The following is a 25,137-nucleotide window of genomic DNA, read 5'->3' on the forward strand; positions in this document are numbered from 1 at the left end:
CGGATTATTCAAACAGATATTCCTACGGTGAACAGGTAGAATTCCAAAGTCGCTTATATTCACATAATTGCACACAAAAATCATATCAAAACATATAGTCACATACGTATTAGGGACCAATTAGCATACTACGGAACAGGGGTATTACACCCACTTACTCCATTTGCATTAATGGGAGTCTGCATGGTTATTTTAGGGGGGAGAGAGGTTTGAGGCAAGGTGACCCTATGTCCCCTTATCTCTTTGTTATTGTCATGGAAATTCTCTCTAGAATTTTGGCTGAGAAGGCTTCTCATCCTGATTTCAAATTCCATTGGAGATGTGAAAAAACTAAGATTGTTAATTTATGTTTTGCTGATGATCTGATGATATTTTGTAAAGGGGATGTGTCTACTGTTCAGTCCATCAAAATGGGGTTAGAAGAATTTAAGAGTTTGTCTGGGCTGTCTCCTAGCCCTAATAAGAGTCACATTTTCTTTTCTGGGTGTGATACGCAGTTAAGAAATGAGATCCTTGGGGTTTGCAATTGTAGTGAAGGCAAGTTACCTGTAAGATACTTGGGGGTTCCTTTAGTTTCCACGAAACGTAAGGCCACTGAGTGTGACCAACTTGTGGAGAGAATTACAAAAAGGATTAAGAGCTGGACAAATAAGTGCCTCACTTATGCTGGTAGAGCTCAGTTGATCCAACCTGTTCTATTCTCTATGCAAGTTTACTGGACCTCTTTATTCATCCTTCCAAAGAAGGTCATTAGATCTATAGAGAGTTTGTTTAGAGCTTTCTTTTGGTCTGGGTGTGAGTTAAAAAAACATGGGGCTAAGGTTTCTTGGGATAGAATTTGTTCTCCCAAGGAGGAAGGGGGGCTGGGTTTTAAGTCCCTCACTGTGTGGAATAAGGCTGCCATTGCTAAACATGTCTGGTTCCTCTTCTCTGGGGGAGAGCAGTTAATGTGGTGTATTTGGGTAAAGTCTTATATTCTCAAAGGTAGGAGTTTTTGGAGAGTTAGGGTGCCAACTGACCTTTCTTGGGTTTGGAGGAAGATCCTCTCTCTTAGACCTATCATTTACCCTCTAATCAAACATAGGGTGGGTGATGGTTCTACGGTTTTTTTGTGGTTTGATAATTGGCACCCTATGGGATCTTTGTGGGACAAATTTGGAGTTAGAATTGTGTATGATTCTGCTCTTGGTATAGATGCAAAGGTTAGTGAGATTGTGGAGGGTACTTCTTGGAGATGGCCTTTTCCCTCTTCATGGGAGCTTATGGATCTTATTGATAGCACTCCCCCCACTTTCCTCCCCACTGGTGGGTCTGATGATGTTAGTTGGTGTCCTGCTACCAATAGCCAATTCACTATTCAATCTACTTGGCACTCTTTGAGGAAACATTTTGATCCTGTGAATTGGTCAACTCTCCTTTGGGGCCCTTATAATATCCCGAAAGTGAGTTTTGTGGTGTGGATGGCTATTCTTGGCAGATTAAATACTGGGGATAGGTTGCAAACTTTTGGTGTAACCCTATCTGCGAAATGTGTATTCTGCCAGCATCATTGTGAGGACCACAATCACCTTTTCTTTGAGTGTCCGTTCTCGGAAAGGGTGTGGTCTTGCATTAAAGGTCAAATAAATGTACATTGGCCCTCTGTACCTTGGGATGATTTGGTCCAGCTCATTGCTAAATCTGTGAAAGGCAAATCTCTTGGGGCTATTATCACTAAGCTTGCTTTTACCTGTACTGTTTATCAGTTGTGGATTGCTAGGAATAACAGAGTGTTTAGCAAGGATATGGTCCCGGAAGAGGTGGTTATAAAGTGTATTGTGGATATGGTAAGGTTCAGGGTAATGCATATTACCAATCTGAAGTCTCACCAAACTGACAGATGGTTTCTCCAATCATGGAGACTTCCCCATACTATGGTGAAGCCTTCGGTAGTTGCTGTAAGGAATGAGAGATCCTAAATTGTGGGTTGAGTGATGGTTAGCAAATACATTGTGGGATTTCCTAATGTTTGTTATTGATATAGGTACCTGGATTTCTGGCAAGTTGTTTGTTGAGTGTTTGCCCCATAATCTGAGGGCCGAGTATAGTGTGAGGAGTAAACAATCACCCACCCCAATTTCACTAGCCACATTGAGAGGAACTGACATGTTTTTATGTATCATCTGTGACTTCTTTTGCAGGTACAAGGAGCATTATTTTCCGAGTGATGTGAGTTTATATAATTGTGGGTTGAGTGTAGTGAGCATATATATGTGTGGTATACCGAGTAATCTGTCATTGATTCTTGTATGTTCTACTGTTGATGAGCTCTTAATACTTTTGGGTATTTGCTGGTTGGCAGGGTCTACTACCGTGTCTAGATACTGCTCGGGTTGCATGGGATGGCAGCGAACCATTTATGTGGATGTTGCTGTCTGGAGTTTGGTTGATTTGGTAAACAGTTCCGAATCATTGTCTGGAGCAGGCTGGTTTTGTCACGACCCCAAACCGCCCCTAGTAGTTTGGTGCCGTGATGGCCAGTAATCCGTAATTACCGAAGGCCAACTTTTCAAAACTTAACACAATCAGAGTATGGATATAGGGGGGCTCACAAGTGCGGAAGCAATAAATCAAATACAAGTGGTCCATAAGAGCTGTGCGTAGATTAAAGCAGTGCCAAACATTCCAATTAACTTTACAACTTAAATACAACAAGGTAAAATTACATGTTACATCTTGATCAAAAGGCTTCTCGGTCCGACATATACAAAATACAGCTATTACAAGTCAAGAAGCATGATTTTCAAGATTTGCCGACATGCAAAGCAGGGCATCGCCGACGTAAATACAAAAGTAAAGCCGACATAAGCATGAATCCAAAACAAGCATCCAAGACGATCTAGGCGTCGCCGCCGTCCTGCTCATCACCTACATATATATAGAGGGGTGAGTACAAAACTCAGTGAATGGTACTAAAAATAAAGGTTTTGCATGAATATAGCCAGAGTCCTTCAAAACGAAACACATCAAACTTTGCAAGGCAAGGGATGAACCGTATTCATCAATCAAGTATCATAACATCGGCGAGACAAGGGATGAACCGTATTCATCATTCAAGTATCATAACATCGGCGAGACAAGGGATGAACCGTATTCATCATTCAAGTATCATAACATCGGCGAGACAAGGGATGAACCGTATTCATCATTCAAGTATCATAACATCGGCGAGACAAGGGATGAACCGTATTCATCATTCAAGTATCATAACATCGGCGAGACAAGGGATGAACCGTATTCATCATTCAAGTATCATAAGGCTGTACGATCCGTAATCGTTTGGTCAAAAGTATTGCGAAAGTTTAGAGTCCTCCAATACAAGGGACTTGTGCACTTGGTACCGCGAAAGTTTAGAGTCCTCCAGTACAAGGGACTTGTGTTACTTAGGCCCGTAGCCCGATTTAACAAGGACCGTATCCTTTTACACTTAGTACTGCGAAAGTTTAGAGTCCTCCAGCACAAGGGACTTGTGTTACTTAGGCCCGTAGCCCGATTTAACAAGGACCGTATCCTTTTCAAAGGTGGCATCAACAAGGAGTATACTTGGCACATCAAACAAGAGCTATTTATTCATGCTATCAAATACTTTTGTCAAAACAAGCAAGCAAGATTTATCAAAACAAGTATAACATAGCTTTATCAATAATACCACTCACCTAGTTCTTCAGGTGTAGACTCAAGCAAATATCAAGGACCTACAATCACATGGCAAGTCACATTCTCAAAGCAAGCTCCAAATACATGCAAATGATCTCGGCATTCTTGCCAGATCCAAGTCAAAGACAAAGCAAAACAAGCTGGGAGTTTAATCACTGCTCCCGCTCATAAAAACACACCGGGTACTGACCAGGACTAAGCCGAGGTCCCGTTAAACAAAGTCAGGAAAAACCTGGGTTTCCTTTGAAGAATATGAAGAACATGATCATTTGAAAGATGGATGCAAGTTCACAACTTGTTATAAAGATCTGAGTTTTCATGCCAAGAGTTCAAAATATGGACCTGAGTACCCATTCAAGAAAGTCATGCAAGAACAAACACAAAAACATGGTTTTCGTTCCAAACTCTTCGATCAAAATGAGACTTTGTTCAAGAACACATGAAAAACCATTTTCTCTTTCCAAACCAACTCCAAAACGATGCATGACATGCAAAACAGATCCGATCATGCAATGCAGCTAGATATTCAGCAAGAACAACCAAAGGAGATCAAGATTCTAACCTCAAAACTCGGATCTAACGGTTCAAGCCACAAAGATCAAGCTTGGAAGACTACTCTCACTCAAGAACTCTTCTTCCTCCTCTCTAGAGCTTCTCTCTCTAAAACAAAGATTTGAGACAAGAAATGATTTGTTTCAAGGTCTGTCGGCTGCCTTAACAAACAGCTCGGACACGTGGCATTATCGGGTTGGTTCAGCTCCAAAAAGGTGATTGATAGACAAGACAGCCTCTGACAAATCGTATGCAGCAAGCTCGGGTAAGACACATCGGCAACAAGATGACATCGGCCCAAAACAAGGATCCAGCAACAGGATAACAGAACATCGGCTAGGGAGGACGACACTTGACTAAGTTGTGCCACACCTTGGCCGGGGTGTGCCACATCTCGGCCTAGGCCATACCTGCCTGCGGACAAGGTTCAAGTGCGAAACATCTCGGCAAAGAATGCCCGAGGTGGAGATGGGGTTAAACAAGACCTCAAGATAGTTCTAAGTACAAAGGGTCAAAGGCGGACTAAGCTCAAGATGACCTCGGCTATGCACACACACTAAGCAAGGAACAAAATCGTGCAAGCAACTTAAGCAAATCAAGCCAAGATAAAACCTTTAAATTAACATAAGCAGCAAGACCATGCAAGAGTGTATGCAAGTATGACAAGAGTAAGGTGAGGGTTGTTACATCCTACCCCCCTAAAGGAAGTTTGGTCCCCAAACTTAGATTACCTTGCTCAGAAAACAACTCCGGATAACGGATTCTCATATCCTCTTCCTTTTCCCACGTGGCTTCTGTGCCATAATGCTCCTTCCACTCGACCTTTACCATCGGTATTGATCTGTTCCTCAATTGTCTCACTTGTCTGTCAACAATCTTCATTGGCTTCTCCTCGTAGCCCAAATCTTCATTAACTGTGATCTCGGAATGATCAATTATATGCAGTGGATCTCGGATGTACTTCCTCAACATCGAAACATGAAACACATTGTGGACTTGGCTCAAATCTGGCGGCAAAGCAAGTCTGTAGGCAACGGAATTAATTCTCTCAAGAATTTCAAATGGCCCAATATAGCGGGGTGCTAACTTACCTTTCTTTCCAAATCTGGAAACTCCTTTCATTGGTGAGACTTTCAGGAATACATGATTCCCAACTTCGAACTCTATCTCATTCCTTCTCTGATCGGCGTAGCTCTTTTGTCGGCTCTGGGCAGTTCTAATCCTCTGTTGGATAAGTTTAATCTTTTCTGTTGTCACTTGAATCAATTCGGGACCAAGCAAAGTTCTGTCCCCGACTTCGGTCCAACATATCGGCGACCTACATTTTCTTCCATACAAGGCTTCATACGGCGCCATGCCAATGCTAGCTTGATAACTGTTATTGTAAGCGAATTCTACTAAGGGCAAATGTGTACCCCAACTTCCTTGGAAGTCCAACACACAAAGTCTAAGCATATCTTCAAGCGTCTGAATGGTTCTCTCTGTCTGCCCATCTGTCTGGGGATGAAAGGCCGTACTAAATCTCAGCTCGGCTCCAAAAGCTCTCTGAAGACTCTGCCAAAATCTAGAAATAAATTTAGGATCTCGGTCTGAAACAATTGACATTGGCACTCCATGAAGTCTGACAATCTCGTTCACATATAGCAAAGCAAGTTGGTTGGCGTTGAAGGTAGTCTTAACGGGTAGAAAGTGTGCTGACTTAGTTAACCTATCCACAACAACCCAAATTGAATCCATACCCTTAGGTGTTTTCGGCAAACCAGTCACAAAATCCATGGAGATGTGCTCCCATTTCCACTCAGGAATCGGCAAAGGTTGAAGAAGTCCTGCTGGTCTTTGATGTTCTGCTTTCACTTGCTGGCAATGTAAACACTGGGACACGAATTCGGCTATTTCCCTCTTCATATTTGGCCACCAGAAGGTCTGCTTCACATCTTGATACATTTTGGTGTTCCCTGGATGGACAGCAAACTTAGAACCATGAGTTCCCTGCAAAATCTTTTTCTTCAGCTCTGGAATGTCGGCCACACATAACCTTCCTTCAAACTTGAGTACTTGGTTTTCGATGGTATACCCTGGTCTCGGCCTTGTGTCAATCTCCTCGGCTATTTTCTTGAGGAAGTTATCCTCCATCTGTCTTGTCTTTACTTCATTAACAATAGTCGGCTCTGCTGACATCACGGTTAAACACGCCAAATTTCCATCTGACTTCCTGCTCAAAGCGTCGGCTACACTGTTAGCCTTCCCGGGGTGATATTGAATTTGCATATCATAGTCTTTCAACAACTCAAGCCACCGTCTCTGTCTCAAATTCAATTCCTTCTGAGTGAATAGATACTTTAAGCTCTTATGATCTGTAAAAACCTGACAAGTAGCTCCATACAAATAGTGACGCCAAATCTTTAAAGCAAATACCACGGCCGCCAGTTCTAAGTCATGGGTAGGATAGTTTTTCTCATGAGGTTTCAACTGACGAGACGCATAAGCTATAACCTTACCCTTTTGCATTAGTACACAACCCAAACCCTTATGCGATGCATCACTATAGACGTGAAACTCTTCGTTCCCTGATGGTAGTACTAGTATTGGTGCTGTAACTAACCTCGTCTTCAGTTCCTGGAAGGCTGACTCCCGATCTTTAGTCCATTCATACAGTGTTCCTTTCTTAGTCAGTTGCGTCAATGGAATTGCAATCCTGGAGAAATCTTTCACAAACTTTCTGTAATAACCTGCCAGACCCAGAAAACTACGAATCTCGGACACATTAGTCGGCCTCGGCCAATTTACTACGGCTTCAACTTTGCTAGGATCTACTGAAATACCCTCTTCATTAATCATATGACCCAAAAATGAGATGGTAGAAAGCCAAAACTCACACTTGTTAAACTTCGCATACAATTTCCGTTCTCTCAAAATCTGTAAGGCAAGTCTCAAATGGTTTTCATGTTCAACATTACTCTTGGAATAGATCAATATATCATCAATGAAAACAACTACAAATTCATCTAAGTATGGTTTGAAGATTCGGTTCATTAAATCCATAAATGCAGCAGGGGCATTGGTTACTCCAAAAGGCATTACTAAAAACTCGTAGTGGCCATAACTTGTTCGAAAGGCAGTTTTCTCAACATCTTCGGCCTTAACCTTAAGCTGATGGTAACCAGACCTAAGGTCGATCTTGGAAAAGACTCGTGCTCCTTGTAACTGATCAAGCAAATCATCAATTCTAGGTAACGGGTACTTGTTCTTAATGGTGACTTTATTGAGTTCTCTATAGTCAATACAAAGACGGAGTGTGCCATCCTTCTTCTTAACAAATAAAACAGGTGCTCCCCATGGTGAAGTGCTCGGCCTAATAAATCCCTTATCTAATAACTCTTGTAATTGCAGTTTCAATTCTCTAAGTTCAGCGGGGGCCATCCTATAAGGTGGTTTGGAGATCGGCTGCGTTCCCGATATAATATCGACCGTAAACTCTATTTCTCTATCGGTCAAGTGGCCAGGCAATTCATCCGGAAAGACGTCGGGAAAATCACTAACAATCGGGATGTCGGCTAAGTTAACATTTCCATTCTGATCACTCAGTATACTACACAAGTAACCTCGACACCCTTTCTGAATTAACTTACAGGCCTTAATGGACGAAATCAAGTATGGTGGGGGCACTATCCCTTCACCCTGGAAAATAACCTCGGCTAGGTTTGGGGGTCTCAGTGTGACACTTTTCGAAACACAATTAATAGATGCATCGTTTGCAACTAACCAGTCCATTCCCAGTATAATATCAAAATGAGCTAGGTCTAGAGGCATTAGATCTACTAGCAATTCAACATTCTCAATCACAACAACACATGCTCTGTAAATGGATGCAACAATCATAGATCTCCCAGATGGAGTAGATACAGACAACACATAATCAAGGGGCTCTAGTTCTCTATAAATTTTCTCGGCAAACTTAGTAGATATAAACGAATGAGTAGAACCCGAGTCAATCAACACATAGGCATCTTGGGAGCAAATTAGTAACATACCTGACACCACTGCCTCAGCATTCTGAGTGTCTCCTGGTACCAGTGCAAACACTCTGCCCTGTCTCATCTGTCCTTTCCCAACATTTCCCTTCTGAACGGAACCCGAGGTATTCTCTCCTTTCTTGTTGTTATCAGCCTTTGTCTTGGGGCAATCCCTCACATAATGGCCCACCTCGCCACATTCATAACAGGCTCCAGACGTTCGTCGACAGATCCCGAAATGCTGTTTCCCACAATCCGAACACATCGGTTTAGTACTCCCTTCCTGCCTTAGGTTACTAGTACTGCCCATGTTTGTTCTCTTCTTGGTGCCCAGCTGTCCTCGGCGATTGTCATAGTTCTGCCTTTTTCGCTGGTTTTCTCCCGAGCTCTGGTATCGGTTCAAATTAGCTTCGGCCTGAATGGCTTTGTCCAATACTTCAGCATAAGTTGGCATATCAAGCAAGTTGACCCGGTCTTGAATCGGTCCACGAAGCCCACACTCGAACTTCCTGGCCTTCATATATTCATCGTTGGTCATGTGAGGTACAAACCTTACCAATTCAGTAAAAGCGCGGTCATATTCCGCCACTGTTCTGTTGCCTTGCGTCAGAGTATGAAATTCGGTAGCCTTGCGGTTTCGAACACTTAGGGGAAAATGTTTCTTGTAAAACAACTCTAAGAATCGGGTCCAGGTCAAATCCGGATTGCTCCCTCTAACCATCATCCACCACCTACGGGCGTCATCATCTAATGTGAACGCTGCCAACGTCACTTTCTGAGCGTCGGTGCTAGGGAAGATCTCAAACAACTTTTCCATCTCCAAAACCCATGCTTCAGCCTTCATCGACTCTATACCCCCAGAGAACCTTGGTGGTCTCATTTTCTTGAACTCCCTGATCAAAGCTATCGTGCCATCCCCATATAAGGCTGGTTGCGGGGGAATCTGCGGCACGGGAGGAGGTGGAGGTGGAGCTACATTTCAGCCGTTGGTCTGCTCGGCCTGAGTCGACGTAGCACTAGCGAACTGCTGTCTGGTTTGCCTCAACTCGCGGGCCAAACCTTCAACTAATCTTTCCAATCTGTCCATTCTGTCTTCGGGCTGATCTCGGCCAAGCGGTGGTCTACCTCTCCTCATGATGCTATGAGTATGCAAGGTATGACTTTAAAACAATTAAGCAGATAACCACATAGGTAAGCAACAAATAAACACATCAAGACAATACACATTTCGTTCAAATAACAAATACCATGATGCAACCTTAACATCTTTCTAAGGGAAATCCTATGCTCTTTAGGACTCAAAGTGTGTGAACAGCGTATACCGAGGAACTTGTGCTCTGATACCATTCTGTCACGACCCCAAACCGCCCCTAGTAGTTTGGTGCCGTGATGGCCAGTAATCCGTAATTACCGAAGGCCAACTTTTCAAAACTTAACACAATCAGAGTATGGATATAGGGGGGCTCACAAGTGCGGAAGCAATAAATCAAATACAAGTGGTCCATAAGAGCTGTGCGTAGATTAAAGCAGTGCCAAACATTCCAATTAACTTTACAACTTAAATACAACAAGGTAAAATTACATGTTACATCTTGATCAAAAGGCTTCTCGGTCCGACATATACAAAATACAGCTATTACAAGTCAAGAAGCATGATTTTCAAGATTTGCCGACATGCAAAGCAGGGCATCGCCGACGTAAATACAAAAGTAAAGCCGACATAAGCATGAATCCAAAACAAGCATCCAAAACGATCTAGGCGTCGCCGCCGTCCTGCTCATCACCTACATATATATAGAGGGGTGAGTACAAAACTCAGTGAATGGTACTAAAAATAAAGGTTTTGCATGAATATAGCCAGAGTCCTTCAAAACGAAACACATCAAACTTTGCAAGGCAAGGGATGAACCGTATTCATCAATCAAGTATCATAACATCGGCGAGACAAGGGATGAACCGTATTCATCATTCAAGTATCATAACATCGGCGAGACAAGGGATGAACCGTATTCATCATTCAAGTATCATAACATCGGCGAGACAAGGGATGAACCGTATTCATCATTCAAGTATCATAACATCGGCGAGACAAGGGATGAACCGTATTCATCATTCAAGTATCATAAGGCTGTACGATCCGTAATCGTTTGGTCAAAAGTATTGCGAAAGTTTAGAGTCCTCCAATACAAGGGACTTGTGCACTTGGTACCGCGAAAGTTTAGAGTCCTCCAGTACAAGGGACTTGTGTTACTTAGGCCCGTAGCCCGATTTAACAAGGACCGTATCCTTTTACACTTAGTGTCACGACCCCAAACCGCCCCTAGTAGTTTGGTGCCGTGATGGCCAGTAATCCGTAATTACCGAAGGCCAACTTTCAAAATTCACACATAATCAGAGTATAGATATAGGGGGCTCACAAGTGCGGAAGCAATAATCTAAAATACAAGTGGTCCATAAGAGCAGTGCATAAGTCAAATGGAATGGCATACATCTTTACAGAGCTTTACAACTTGAACACAATTAAAGCCAAGTACAAAAATACATATTACATCTTACAAAGGGCTTTCACAAGCCGACATAAACAAAATACATGAAATGCAAGTTGAGAAATATAATCTTCGGATTGCCGACATAAACATTGCCGACATAACATGCATCCAAAACATCTTGCAAAACACACATCTCGGCGTAGCCGACTTCTTGCTTGTTACCTACATATATACATAGGGAGGGTGAGCTTGGATACTCAGTGAATGGTACAAGTAATAAAGGGGTTACATGAATGATTCCCGAGGTCTTTCAAAACAATACATAATATATCTTGTCAAAACCATACCTATCATAGCTTGTACAAAACATGAGATAAATCTTTGTTCATCAAACTTAATCTTGCAAAACTTACATACTTAACATGCGTCAAAACTTATAACATAACCTCGGCATATCCTTGGTCCTTCAAAACTTGTTTGCTTAACATGTGTGCTACTAATGCTTAAAGTCCCCTAGCACATACGGACTTGTGCCACTAATGCTTAAAGTCCCCTGGCACGTACGGACTTCACATGTGTGCTACTAATGCTTAAAGTCCCCTAGCACGTACGGACTTGTGCCACTAATGCTTAAAGTCCCCTGGCACGTACGGACTTCACATGTGTGCTACTAATGCTTAAAGTCCCCTAGCACATACGGACTTGTGCCACTAATGCTTAAAGTCCCCTGGCACGTACGGACTTCACATGTGTGCTACTAATGCTTAAAGTCCCCTAGCACATACGGACTTTCAAAGATTGACATTAAAACAAAGCTTATACTTGATAACTTGTCATTCAAAACAAAGCTTATACTTGATATATATATAATAGGGATATCATTCATGCTTCACAAATACTTTTATCAAACCAAAGCAAAGCTTTATCAAAACCTTAAGAACATATCTTTATTAGAAATACCACTCACCTAGTTCTTGGGACGTCGGGATCAAGGCAAAGGTCCAAGTCCTACAAACACATGTCAAAGTCTATTGAATGCACTCTTAAAAACAAGCTTCACATGAATGCAAATGATCTAGGGAAAACATGCTGAAAACACCTAGGGAAAACATGCTGAAAACATCTAGGGAAAACATGCTAAAAATACCTAGGGAAAACATGCTGAAAACATCTAGGGAAAACATGCTAAAAATACCTAGGGAAAACATGCTGAAAACACCTAGGGAAAACATGCTGGGTACCAACCAGGTCCTGGAATGGATGCACAGAGATGATCTAGGCTAAAACGACCTAGCTGGGTGAACTCAGGAGGTCTTGGCCGAGGTCCCACACCTCTTGGCCGAGGTGTGGTTACCTAGGCTTCAGTATGCAGCTGTCTGCCGAGGTGTTACAAGGTGCCGGCATGGGTGTACCATGGTTGGCCTAGGTGTGCAGTGGTTAGCCTAGGTGTGCATGCAAGATAAACTAACGTGCAAGTGATCATGCAAGGTAGACCAAGGTGTGTGATCTAGGCAAGAGTGGTCTCGGTGATCACACCTAGGGAAATGAAGCCTGGAAATCTGGGTTTCCTCCTTGAAGAACATGAAGAACATGAGCATGAAGAACATGAAGAACATGAATGCTAAAATCATAACTTGTTATTACGAGATCTGGGATTTCATGACATGAGTTCGAAAACATGGACCTGGGTACCCATACTTGAAAATCATGTGGAAACAAACACAAAAACATGGATCTTGGCATGAGCTTTCGGATCAAAACATGACTTTTCTTGAAGAACACATGAAAACCATTTTCTCTTTCTAAAACCGAACTTCAAAGTAATGCATGGCTTACAAATCATATTCAATCATGCAATGCAATAACATGAACATAAAGAACAACATGAGCAGATCAAGAATCTAACCTTAGAACACGAATCTAACGGTTCGATCTCTAGGGATCAAGCTTGCAAATCTACTCTTCCTCAAGAACTCCTCTCCCCCTTCTAGAGCTTCTCTCTCTACTCTTCAAAACAAGATACAACAAATGAGGGGTTTCTCTCTCTGCCGGCTGACTTAACTCTCAGCTCGGACACGTGGCAACGGTTGGTTGGTTCTCTTCAAAAAGGTGATAGATTGACAAGACAAGGCCCTGACAAGGCGTACTCAACAAGCTAGATGGCAAGGGAACTCCGGCAAGTAATGATCTCGGCTTAGGACAAAGCTTCGGCAAGTAAGGTTCCAATGACCTCGGCTAGGAAGGATAACACTTGACCTAGCTGTGCCACACCTCGGCCTAGATGTGCCACACCTCGGTCTAGGTCATTCCAGTCCCAGAACAAGATCACTAGGTGCAAGGATTAAGGATCTCGGATGCCTAGGTGATAACACCTCGGCCAATATGCCTAGGTGATGGTGGAGGTCACAAAAGCGGTTCCAAGATGGTCCAAGGTGTAAGAGGTTCAAAGGTGTGACCTAGGCTTAAGATGACCTCGGCTTGGCATGACCTAGGCTTGGCATGACCTAGGCTTAACATGACCTAGGCTTGGCATGACCTAGGCTTCACATGACCTAGGCTTAACATGACCTAGGCTTAACATGACCTAGGCTTGGCATGACCTAGGCTTGGCATGACCTAGGCTTAACATGACCTAGGCTTAACATGACCTAGGCTTAACATGACCTAGGCTTGGCATGACCTAGGCTTCACATGACCTAGGCTTAACATGACCTAGGCTTAACATGACCTAGGCTTGGCATGACCTAGGCTTCACATGACCTAGGCTTAACATGACCTAGGCTTAACATAGCAAGGAAGGAACAAAACATGCATACAACACTTAGGCAAATCTCATAAGCACAAAACAAGACAGGCACCTTTACTTAGGCAAAACAAGTCAAAGTCTGCAAATGCAAGCTTAACAAGACAAAATCACGCAATGTACATGAACATGACTAAGACATGAATGTGGGTTATTACATACTTCCCCCCTTAAAGAAGTTTGGTCCCCAAACTTCACTTACCTTGTTCCAAAACGACTCCCGATGTCGAGTTCTTATCTCTTCTTATCATCCTTAGCCTTTACCTTGGGACAATCCTTAATACGATGACCCATCTCACCACATTCAAAGCAAGCCCCCGATGCCCAGTGACAAACTCCAAAATGTCGCTTCTGGCAACTTGTACATGTCGGCCTGGCGCCACCTTCCCGATTTGTGTTATTGGAATTGTCCACATTCGTCTTCTTCTCGGCATTATGCTGGTCTTGGCGATTGTCATAGGTCTGCCTCTTTTTCTGATTCTCCCCTAAACTCTGACTTCTGTTCAAGTTGGCTTCTGCAAGGATGGCTTTATCTAACACTCCAGCATACGTCGGCATGTTAAGCAAATTAACCCGGTCTTGAATTGGCCCTCGAAGTCCACTCTCAAACTTGCGAGCTTTCCTGTATTCGTTGTCGACCATGTGAGGTGCATACCTTGCCAACTCGGTGAAAGCACGATCATACTCCGCCACTGTTTTGCTACCTTGGGTCAACATCTGAAATTCTGTGGTTTTGCGATCTCGGACACTGAGTGGGAAATGCTTGTCATAGAACAGCTCCAAAAATCTGGCCCAAGTCAAGTCTGGGTTACCTTCTCGGATCATCATCCACCATCTTCGAGCGTCGTCCTCCAAAGTGAATGCTGCTAATGACACTTTCTGAGCGTCGGTGCTGGGAAAAACCTCGAACAACTTCTCCATCTCAAGAATCCATGCTTCTGCCTTCATCGGCTCTATACCTCCATGGAACTTTGGCGGTTTCATCTTCTTAAATTCTCTGATCAGGGTCAATGTGTCATCTCCATACAAAGCTGGCTGCGGAGGCACTTGTGGTACTGGCGGTGGTGGAACTGCATGTTGGCCATCTGTCTGCTCGGCCTGGGTGGAGGTGGTACCGGTGTTCTGCTGCCTTGCCTGCCTTAACTCGTCGGTCAAACTTTCAACCAATCTTTCTAATCTGTCTATTCTGTCCTCGGATTGATCTCGGCCAACTGGGGGTCTACCTCTTCTCATGATACTGGGGGTATGCAGGATGTGACTCTTAGAATAAAATGAACAAATGAACGTGTATGCAAGTAAACATGATCATGCCGATGTAACAAAATGCTCATGCCGAGATGATGCACACCTTTTCAAGTAGCAAGCAACATGATGCAATCCTAACATTCTTCTAAGGGACATCCTATGCTCTTTAGGACTCAAAGTGTGTGAATAACGTACTATAAGGATCTTGTGCTCTGATACCATTCTGTCACGACCCCAAACCGCCCCTAGTAGTTTGGTGCCGTGATGGCCAGTAATCCGTAATTACCGAAGGCCAACTTTCAAAATTCACACATAATCAGAGTATAGATATAGGGGGCTCACAAGTGCGGAAGCAATAATCTAAAATACAAGTGGTCCATAAGAGCAGTGCATAAGTCAAATGGAATGGCATACATCTTTACAGAGCTTTACAACTTGAACACAATTAAAGCCAAGTACAAAAATACATATTACATCTTACAAAGGGCTTTCACAAGCCGACATAAACAAAATACATGAAATGCAAGTTGAGAAATATAATCTTCGGATTGCCGACATAAACATTGCCGACATAACATGCATCCAAAACATCTTGCAAAACACACATCTCGGCGTAGCCGACTTCTTGCTTGTTACCTACATATATACATAGGGAGGGTGAGCTTGGATACTCAGTGAATGGTACAAGTAATAAAGGGGTTACATGAATGATTCCCGAGGTCTTTCAAAACAATACATAATATATCTTGTCAAAACCATACCTATCATAGCTTGTACAAAACATGAGATAAATCTTTGTTCATCAAACTTAATCTTGCAAAACTTACATACTTAACATGCGTCAAAACTTATAACATAACCTCGGCATATCCTTGGTCCTTCAAAACTTGTTTGCTTAACATGTGTGCTACTAATGCTTAAAGTCCCCTAGCACATACGGACTTGTGCCACTAATGCTTAAAGTCCCCTGGCACGTACGGACTTCACATGTGTGCTACTAATGCTTAAAGTCCCCTAGCACGTACGGACTTGTGCCACTAATGCTTAAAGTCCCCTGGCACGTACGGACTTCACATGTGTGCTACTAATGCTTAAAGTCCCCTAGCACATACGGACTTGTGCCACTAATGCTTAAAGTCCCCTGGCACGTACGGACTTCACATGTGTGCTACTAATGCTTAAAGTCCCCTAGCACATACGGACTTTCAAAGATTGACATTAAAACAAAGCTTATACTTGATAACTTGTCATTCAAAACAAAGCTTATACTTGATATATATATAATAGGGATATCATTCATGCTTCACAAATACTTTTATCAAACCAAAGCAAAGCTTTATCAAAACCTTAAGAACATATCTTTATTAGAAATACCACTCACCTAGTTCTTGGGACGTCGGGATCAAGGCAAAGGTCCAAGTCCTACAAACACATGTCAAAGTCTATTGAATGCACTCTTAAAAACAAGCTTCACATGAATGCAAATGATCTAGGGAAAACATGCTGAAAACACCTAGGGAAAACATGCTGAAAACATCTAGGGAAAACATGCTAAAAATACCTAGGGAAAACATGCTGAAAACATCTAGGGAAAACATGCTAAAAATACCTAGGGAAAACATGCTGAAAACACCTAGGGAAAACATGCTGGGTACCAACCAGGTCCTGGAATGGATGCACAGAGATGATCTAGGCTAAAACGACCTAGCTGGGTGAACTCAGGAGGTCTTGGCCGAGGTCCCACACCTCTTGGCCGAGGTGTGGTTACCTAGGCTTCAGTATGCAGCTGTCTGCCGAGGTGTTACAAGGTGCCGGCATGGGTGTACCATGGTTGGCCTAGGTGTGCAGTGGTTAGCCTAGGTGTGCATGCAAGATAAACTAACGTGCAAGTGATCATGCAAGGTAGACCAAGGTGTGTGATCTAGGCAAGAGTGGTCTCGGTGATCACACCTAGGGAAATGAAGCCTGGAAATCTGGGTTTCCTCCTTGAAGAACATGAAGAACATGAGCATGAAGAACATGAAGAACATGAATGCTAAAATCATAACTTGTTATTACGAGATCTGGGATTTCATGACATGAGTTCGAAAACATGGACCTGGGTACCCATACTTGAAAATCATGTGGAAACAAACACAAAAACATGGATCTTGGCATGAGCTTTCGGATCAAAACATGACTTTTCTTGAAGAACACATGAAAACCATTTTCTCTTTCTAAAACCGAACTTCAAAGTAATGCATGGCTTACAAATCATATTCAATCATGCAATGCAATAACATGAACATAAAGAACAACATGAGCAGATCAAGAATCTAACCTTAGAACACGAATCTAACGGTTCGATCTCTAGGGATCAAGCTTGCAAATCTACTCTTCCTCAAGAACTCCTCTCCCCCTTCTAGAGCTTCTCTCTCTACTCTTCAAAACAAGATACAACAAATGAGGGGTTTCTCTCTCTGCCGGCTGACTTAACTCTCAGCTCGGACACGTGGCAACGGTTGGTTGGTTCTCTTCAAAAAGGTGATAGATTGACAAGACAAGGCCCTGACAAGGCGTACTCAACAAGCTAGATGGCAAGGGAACTCCGGCAAGTAATGATCTCGGCTTAGGACAAAGCTTCGGCAAGTAAGGTTCCAATGACCTCGGCTAGGAAGGATAACACTTGACCTAGCTGTGCCACACCTCGGCCTAGATGTGCCACACCTCGGTCTAGGTCATTCCAGTCCCAGAACAAGATCACTAGGTGCAAGGATTAAGGATCTCGGATGCCTAGGTGATAACACCTCGGCCAATATGCCTAGGTGATGGTGGAGGTCACAAAAGCGGTTCCAAGATGGTCCAAGGTGTAAGAGGTTCAAAGGTGTGACCTAGGCTTAAGATGACCTCGGCTTGGCATGACCTAGGCTTGGCATGACCTAGGCTTAACATGACCTAGGCTTGGCATGACCTAGGCTTCACATGACCTAGGCTTAACATGACCTAGGCTTAACATGACCTAGGCTTGGCATGACCTAGGCTTGGCATGACCTAGGCTTAACATGACCTAGGCTTAACATGACCTAGGCTTGGCATGACCTAGGCTTCACATGACCTAGGCTTAACATGACCTAGGCTTAACATGACCTAGGCTTGGCATGACCTAGGCTTCACATGACCTAGGCTTAACATAGCAAGGAAGGAACAAAACATGCATACAACACTTAGGCAAATCTCATAAGCACAAAACAAGACAGGCACCTTTACTTAGGCAAAACAAGTCAAAGTCTGCAAATGCAAGCTTAACAAGACAAAATCACGCAATGTACATGAACATGACTAAGACATGAATGTGGGTTATTACACTTAGTACTGCGAAAGTTTAGAGTCCTCCAGCACAAGGGACTTGTGTTACTTAGGCCCGTAGCCTGATTTAACAAGGACCGTATCCTTTTCAAAGGTGGCATCAACAAGGAGTATACTTGGCACATCAAACAAGAGCTATTTATTCATGCTATCAAATACTTTTGTCAAAACAAGCAAGCAAGATTTATCAAAACAAGTATAACATAGCTTTATCAATAATACCACTCACCTAGTTCTTCAGGTGTAGACTCAAGCAAATATCAAGGACCTACAATCACATGGCAAGTCACATTCTCAAAGCAAGCTCCAAATACATGCAAATGATCTCGGCATTCTTGCCAGATCCAAGTCAAAGACAAAGCAAAACAAGCTGGGAGTTTAATCACTGCTCCCGCTCATAAAAACACACCGGGTACTGACCAGGACTAAGCCGAGGTCCCGTTAAACAAAGTCAGGAAAAACCTGGGTTTCCTTTGAAGAATATGAAGAACATGATCATTTGAAAGATGGATGCAAGTTCACAACTTGTTATAAAGATCTGAGTTTTCATGCCAAGAGTTCAAAATATGGACCTGAGTACCCATTCAAGAAAGTCATGCAAGAACAAACACAAAAACATGGTTTTCGTTCCAAACTCTTCGATCAAAATGAGACTTTGTTCAAGAACACATGAAAAACCATTTTCTCTTTCCAAACCAACTCCAAAACGATGCATGACATGCAAAACAGATCCGATCATGCAATGCAGCTAGATATTCAGCAAGAACAACCAAAGGAGATCAAGATTCTAACCTCAAAACTCGGATCTAACGGTTCAAGCCACAAAGATCAAGCTTGGAAGACTACTCTCACTCAAGAACTCTTCTTCCTCCTCTCTAGAGCTTCTCTCTCTAAAACAAAGATTTGAGACAAGAAATGATTTGTTTCAAGGTCTGTCGGCTGCCTTAACAAACAGCTCGGACACGTGGCATTATCGGGTTGGTTCAGCTCCAAAAAGGTGATTGATAGACAAGACAGCCTCTGACAAATCGTATGCAGCAAGCTCGGGTAAGACACATCGGCAACAAGATGACATCGGCCCAAAACAAGGATCCAGCAACAGGATAACAGAACATCGGCTAGGGAGGACGACACTTGACTAAGTTGTGCCACACCTTGGCCGGGGTGTGCCACATCTCGGCCTAGGCCATACCTGCCTGCGGACAAGGTTCAAGTGCGAAACATCTCGGCAAAGAATGCCCGAGGTGGAGATGGGGTTAAACAAGACCTCAAGATAGTTCTAAGTACAAAGGGTCAAAGGCGGACTAAGCTCAAGATGACCTCGGCTATGCACACACACTAAGCAAGGAACAAAATCGTGCAAGCAACTTAAGCAAATCAAGCCAAGATAAAACCTTTAAATTAACATAAGCAGCAAGACCATGCAAGAGTGTATGCAAGTATGACAAGAGTAAGGTGAGGGTTGTTACAGGTTTCATGCAGATGCAAGCAATAGGTGTCTTTGGTCTACTATAATGTGTAGAATCTGTTTGGGTTACATGGTTTGGCAGTAGTGCTTGGTCGGTGTTGCATGGTTTGTCCTCCAGTTCGGGTTGACTCCAAGCTCGAAGCTGGATATGATTGTGTTGATGGCTGCTATATGCGCCTCGTGTGTGAAGAATGAGTTTCCATTATGTTTGTTTTCGTTAGAGTGTGTTGATATTTTGCCTACCCATGTGGGATGTACACGGGTGTTTATGTTTTCATCCAACTTTTGCTACTTAGATATCGGGTGTGTTCATGTTCCTCATCACATTTTCATTCGACACATGAACACACTTTGATTACCTCCTATTATGTATGGTTGCTTCAGTTTAGTTTTTGGCTTATTTTCTTTATTTTGTCCAGATAGATAATGGTTTGGTCGTTAGTCTTTCTGGGTAATTCTGGATTGGCTTAGTCTTTTTGTTTTCTTTTTGTTCTTGTATAGTGCTTTGGTTAGGGCCTGGGGTATGCCCCTTGTCGTGGTGTAAGTTTTTTGTCTTTTATTTTATGACTTATCCACCCAAAAAAAAAAAAATTTCTCAGCAAATTACTCAACAAATTCCTAGTAAATTCTTAATAAATTCCCAGCCAATTCTCAGTAAATTACTTCAACAATTCTCTGTAAATTACTTAGTAAATTTTCAGAAAAATACACAGTAAATTCCAAATAAATTCTCAATAATTTCTGAATAAATTACTTAGTAAATTCCAAGTAAATTCTTAGTAAATTCCAATCAAATTCTGTGTAAATTACTCAGTAAATTCTTAGTAAATTCACATTAAATTACTTAGTAAATTCTTTGTAAATTACTCAGTGAATTTCCAATAAATTCACAATAAATTACTTAGAAAAATTCTCAGTAAATTATTCAGTACATTCCCTATAAATTCTCAGTAAACTTCCCAGTAAATTACACAGTAAATTCCCAATAAATTATTCAGTACATTCTCAGTAAATTTAGAGTAAATTCACAGTAAATTCTTAGTAAATTACTCAGTAAATTCTAAAGTAATTACTTAGTAAATCACTCAGTAAATTCCTAGTAAATTCTCAGTAAATTCCAAAAAAATTCTCAGAAAATTACCCCGTAAATTTTCAGTAAATTCCTTAGTAAATCCTGAGTAAATCACTCAGTAAATTCGTAGTCAATTACTCAGTAAATTACTTAGTAAATTCTCTATAAATTATTCAGTAAATTTTAAGTAAATTCTCAGTAAATTACTCGATAAATTTCCAGAAAATTCTCAATAAATTACTCAGTAAATTCTCTGTAAATTACTCAGTAAATTCTCTGTAACTTGCTCCGTAAATTCCCAGTAAATTCTCAGTAAAATACTCAGTAAATTCCACGCAAATTCTCAGTTAATTACTCAGTAAATTCCAAGTAAATTCTCCGTAATTCTCAGCAAATTACTAAGAGTTTATCAGTAAATTCTCAGTAAATTAGATAGTAAAATCCGAGTAAATTCTCAATAAATTACTCAGTAAATTCTCTTTAAATTCCCAGTAAATTACTCAGCAAATTCTCAGAAAATTATTCAGTAAATTCTAAGTAAATTACTAAGTAAATTTGAACTAAATTTTCAGTAAATTCTCAACAAATTACTCAGTAAATTCTTAGTACATTACTCAGAAAATTATCAGTAAAGTACTCAGTAAATTCCTGGCAAATTCCTAGTTAATTCTCTGTAAATGACTCAGTAAATTCCTAGAAAATTCTAAATAAATCCTCCTTATATTCTCAGTAAATTACTCAGTAAATTTCCAGTAAATTCTCAATAAATTACTCATTAAATTCCCAATAAATTATCAGTTAATTACTAAGTAAATTTTTAGGCCAAGTTTGGCAAGTCCATAAAAAGTCAAAAAGCCAAAAAGTTATTCAAAAAGTTAAAAAGTTAGCACTATTCACCAAAAGTAAAAAATTATAGCTGCATAACTCCCAACCCTAATTTTTCCCTACACACTAATTTATACAATTTTTTAATACACATTTTTTCATAAAAAGTCAAAAAGTTAACCCAAACATCCATATTTTTTTCTTCAATTTTTTAGTCCAAAAAGACAAAAAGTGCACTTATTTAGGACACCCCAAATTTACTTCGAAAAATCACTATAAATTCTCCATAAATTACTCAGTAAATTCTAAATAAAGTACCCAGTAAACTCTCAGTAAATTGATAGTAAATGACTCAGTAAATTCTCAATAAATTACTCAATAAATTCTAAGTATTTTCTTAGTAAATTACTCAGTAAATTCTCAGTAAATTACTTAGAAAATTCACAGTAAAATACTAAGTAAATTCCCAATAAATTCTCAGTAAATTACTCATTAAATTCCCAGTAAATTCTCAAAAAATTACTTAGTAAATTCCTAGAAAACTCTCTGTAAATTCTCAGTAAATTACTCCGTAAATTACTTACTAAATTCTTAGAAAATTGCTATGTAAATTCTCAGTAAATTCCCTGTAAATTCTAAGTAAATTACTCAGTAAATTCTAAGTAAATTCACAATAAACTACTCACTAAATTCTTAATAAATTTCTCAGTAAAATCCCAATAAATTCTCATAAAATTATTCAGTAAATTAATCAGAAAATACTTACTAAATTACTCTGTAAAGTAGTTAGTAAGTAAATTTCCAGTAAATTCTCAATAAATCACTCTGTAAATTCTCAGTAAATTACTCAGTAAATTCTCTGTAAATTACTCAGTAAAAATTCTCAATAACTTACTTAAGTTTCTAGTAAATTTTCAGTAAAGTACTCAGCAAATTCAAATTAAATTTCAAGTAAATTCTCAGTAAATTACTCCGTCAATTCTTAGTAAATTACTTAGTAAATTCCCATTAAATTCTCAAAAAATTGCTCAGTAAATTACTGTTTAAATTTTCAGTAAATTCTAAATAAATTATCAGTAAATTACTCAGTAAATTCTCAATAAATTACTCAGTAAATTCCTAATAAATTTCTAGTAAATTCTCAGTAAATTACTCAGTACATTCTCAGTAAATTACTTAGTAAATTTTTAATAAATTCTCAGTAAAATTTTAGTAAATTACTCGGTATATTACTTCGTAAATTATCAGTAAATTATTCCAAAAATTCTCAGTAAATTACTCTGTAAATTTCCTTTAAATTACTCGATAAATTAACAGTAAATTACTCTGTAAATTGCTAGTAAATTCTCAGTAAATTATTTAATAAATTCTTAGTAAATTCTCTATAATTACTCAGTAAATTCTAAGTAAATTTCGTGTAAATTATTCAGAAAATTCTTAGTAAATTCCCAGCAAATTCTCAGTAAATTCTCGGTAAATTCCAAGTAAATTCTCACTAAATTATTTAGTAAATTCCCAGTAAATTACTCAGTAAATTCGCAATAAATTCTAAGTAAATTCCATGTAAATTACTCAGTAAATTCACAGTAAATTACTTAGTAAATTGTTAGTTAATTCTCAGTAAATTACTCAATAATTTTTAGGAAAATTCTAAGTAATTATTTAGTGAATTCTAAGTAAACTCCCTCTAATTTCTTATTAAATTTCCAATAATTTCTGAGTAAATTTTCAAAAAATTACCAGTAATTACTCAGCAAAATTCTAAATAAATTCCCAGTAAATTCCTAGTAAATTACTCAGTAAATTCTAAGTAAATTACCCTATAAATTCTTAATAAATTCTCAGTAAATTACTCAAGAAATTCCAAATTAATTCTCAGTAAATTCTCAATAAATTACTCAGTAAATTCCCAGTAACTTCCCAATAAATTCTCAGTAAATTCTTAGTTAATTACTCTGTCAATTCCCAGTAAATTCTCAAAAAATTCTCAGTAAATTAATCAGTAAATTCCTAGTAAATTACCTGGTATATTCCTAGTAAATTCTCAGCAAATTACTCAGTACACTACTTGGTAAATTCCAAGTATATTACCATTAAATTGTCAGTAAATTGTAAGTAAATTACTCAGTAAATTTCCAATAAATTACTCAATAAATTCTCAGTATATTACTCAGTAAATTTCTCAGTAAAATCCAAGCAAAATTCTTAGTAAATTGTTCAGTAAATTTTCTGTAAATTACTCAGTAAATTTCTAATAAATTCTTAGTAAATTATTCAGCAAATTGCTTAGTAAATTCTTAATAAATTATTCAGTAAATTCCCAGTAAATTCTTTATAAATTACTTGATAAATTACTTAGTAAATTCCCAGTAAATTCTTAGTAAATTACTCTGTAAATTACCAGTAAATTATCAATAAATTACTCAGTAAATTCACAACAAATTATCAATAAAATACTCATTTAATTCACAGTAAATTACTCAGTAAATTCTAAGTAAATTACTCAGTAAATTACGCATTAAATTCTCAATAACTTAGTAAATTTTCAGCAAATTCTCAGTAAAGTATTCAGTAAATTCTCAGTAAATTACTCAGTAAATTCTCAATAAATTACTTAGAAAGTTTCTAGTAAATTCTCCGTAAATTACTAAGTAAATTTTCAGTAAATTCCCAGTAAATTTTAATTAAATTCTCAGTAAATTACCAGTAAATTCTCAATAAATTACTTAGTAAATTCTCAGTATATTACTCAGTAAATTCTTGGAAAATTCTCAGTAAATTACTCAGTATGTTCATAGAAAATTACTCAGAAAATTCACAGTAAATTACTAAGTAAATTCTCAGCAATTACTCCGTAAATTCCCAGTAAATTCTTAGTAAATTACTCGCTAAATTACTCAATAAATTCTCAGTGAATTTCCACTAAATTCTCAATAATTTACACAATAAATTCTCAAAAAGTTAGTCAGTAAATTACTCAGTGAATTCCTAGTAAATTCCCGGTAAATTACTCAGTAAATTATCAATAAATTACTCAGTAAATCCTCAGTAACTTACTTAGTAAATTCTCAGTAAATTACTCAGAAAATTACTCAGTAAATTCACAGTAAATTCTCAGTAAATTATCAATATATTAATCAGTAAATTCCCATTAAATTACTCAGCATATTCTCAGTACATTACTTGATAAATTTTGAGTAAATTTTCAATAAATTCTCAGTAACTTCTCAGTAAATTACGCAGCAAATTCTAATTAAATTCTTTGTAAATTACTTACTATATTACTTGCTAAATTACTTAGTAAATTCTCAATGAATTGCTTGGTAAATTCTCAGTAAATTACTTAGTAAATTCTCAATAAATTACTCAGTACATTACTTAGTAAATTTTTCAGTAAATTACTTAGTAAATTTTCAGTAAATTAATAATTAAATTCTCATGAAATTACTCAGTAAATGACTCAGTAAATTCCAAGAGTATTCCTAGTAAATTACTCCGTAAAATACTTAGTAATTTCCTAGTAAATTCTCAAAAAATTACTGAATAAATTCCTAATAAATTCGGAGTTAATTACTCAGTAAATTACATAATAAATTACTAGTAATTTCTCAGTAAATTTTAAGTGAATT

General features: G+C 39.2%; 1 protein-coding gene across 1 annotated transcript in view; it reads left to right on the forward strand.

Annotated features, from left to right (window-relative positions):
* The first annotated feature begins 254 nt into the window (after positions 1-254).
* LOC114317571 (uncharacterized) overlaps positions 255-25,137 on the forward strand; it is a 95,131-nt gene continuing 70,248 nt past the window's right edge. The window contains exons 1-4 of the mRNA XM_082895171.1: positions 255-1,882; positions 2,024-2,038; positions 2,181-2,257; positions 2,342-2,433. Coding sequence (XP_082751297.1) covers positions 255-1,882; positions 2,024-2,038; positions 2,181-2,257; positions 2,342-2,433 — 1,812 coding nt within the window. The remainder of the gene's footprint in view (positions 1,883-2,023; positions 2,039-2,180; positions 2,258-2,341; positions 2,434-25,137) is intronic.

This window comes from Camellia sinensis, chromosome 11 (genome assembly GCF_055761805.1).
Source record: "Camellia sinensis isolate YWXY chromosome 11, ASM5576180v1, whole genome shotgun sequence".
Taxonomy (NCBI): Eukaryota; Viridiplantae; Streptophyta; class Magnoliopsida; order Ericales; family Theaceae; genus Camellia; species Camellia sinensis.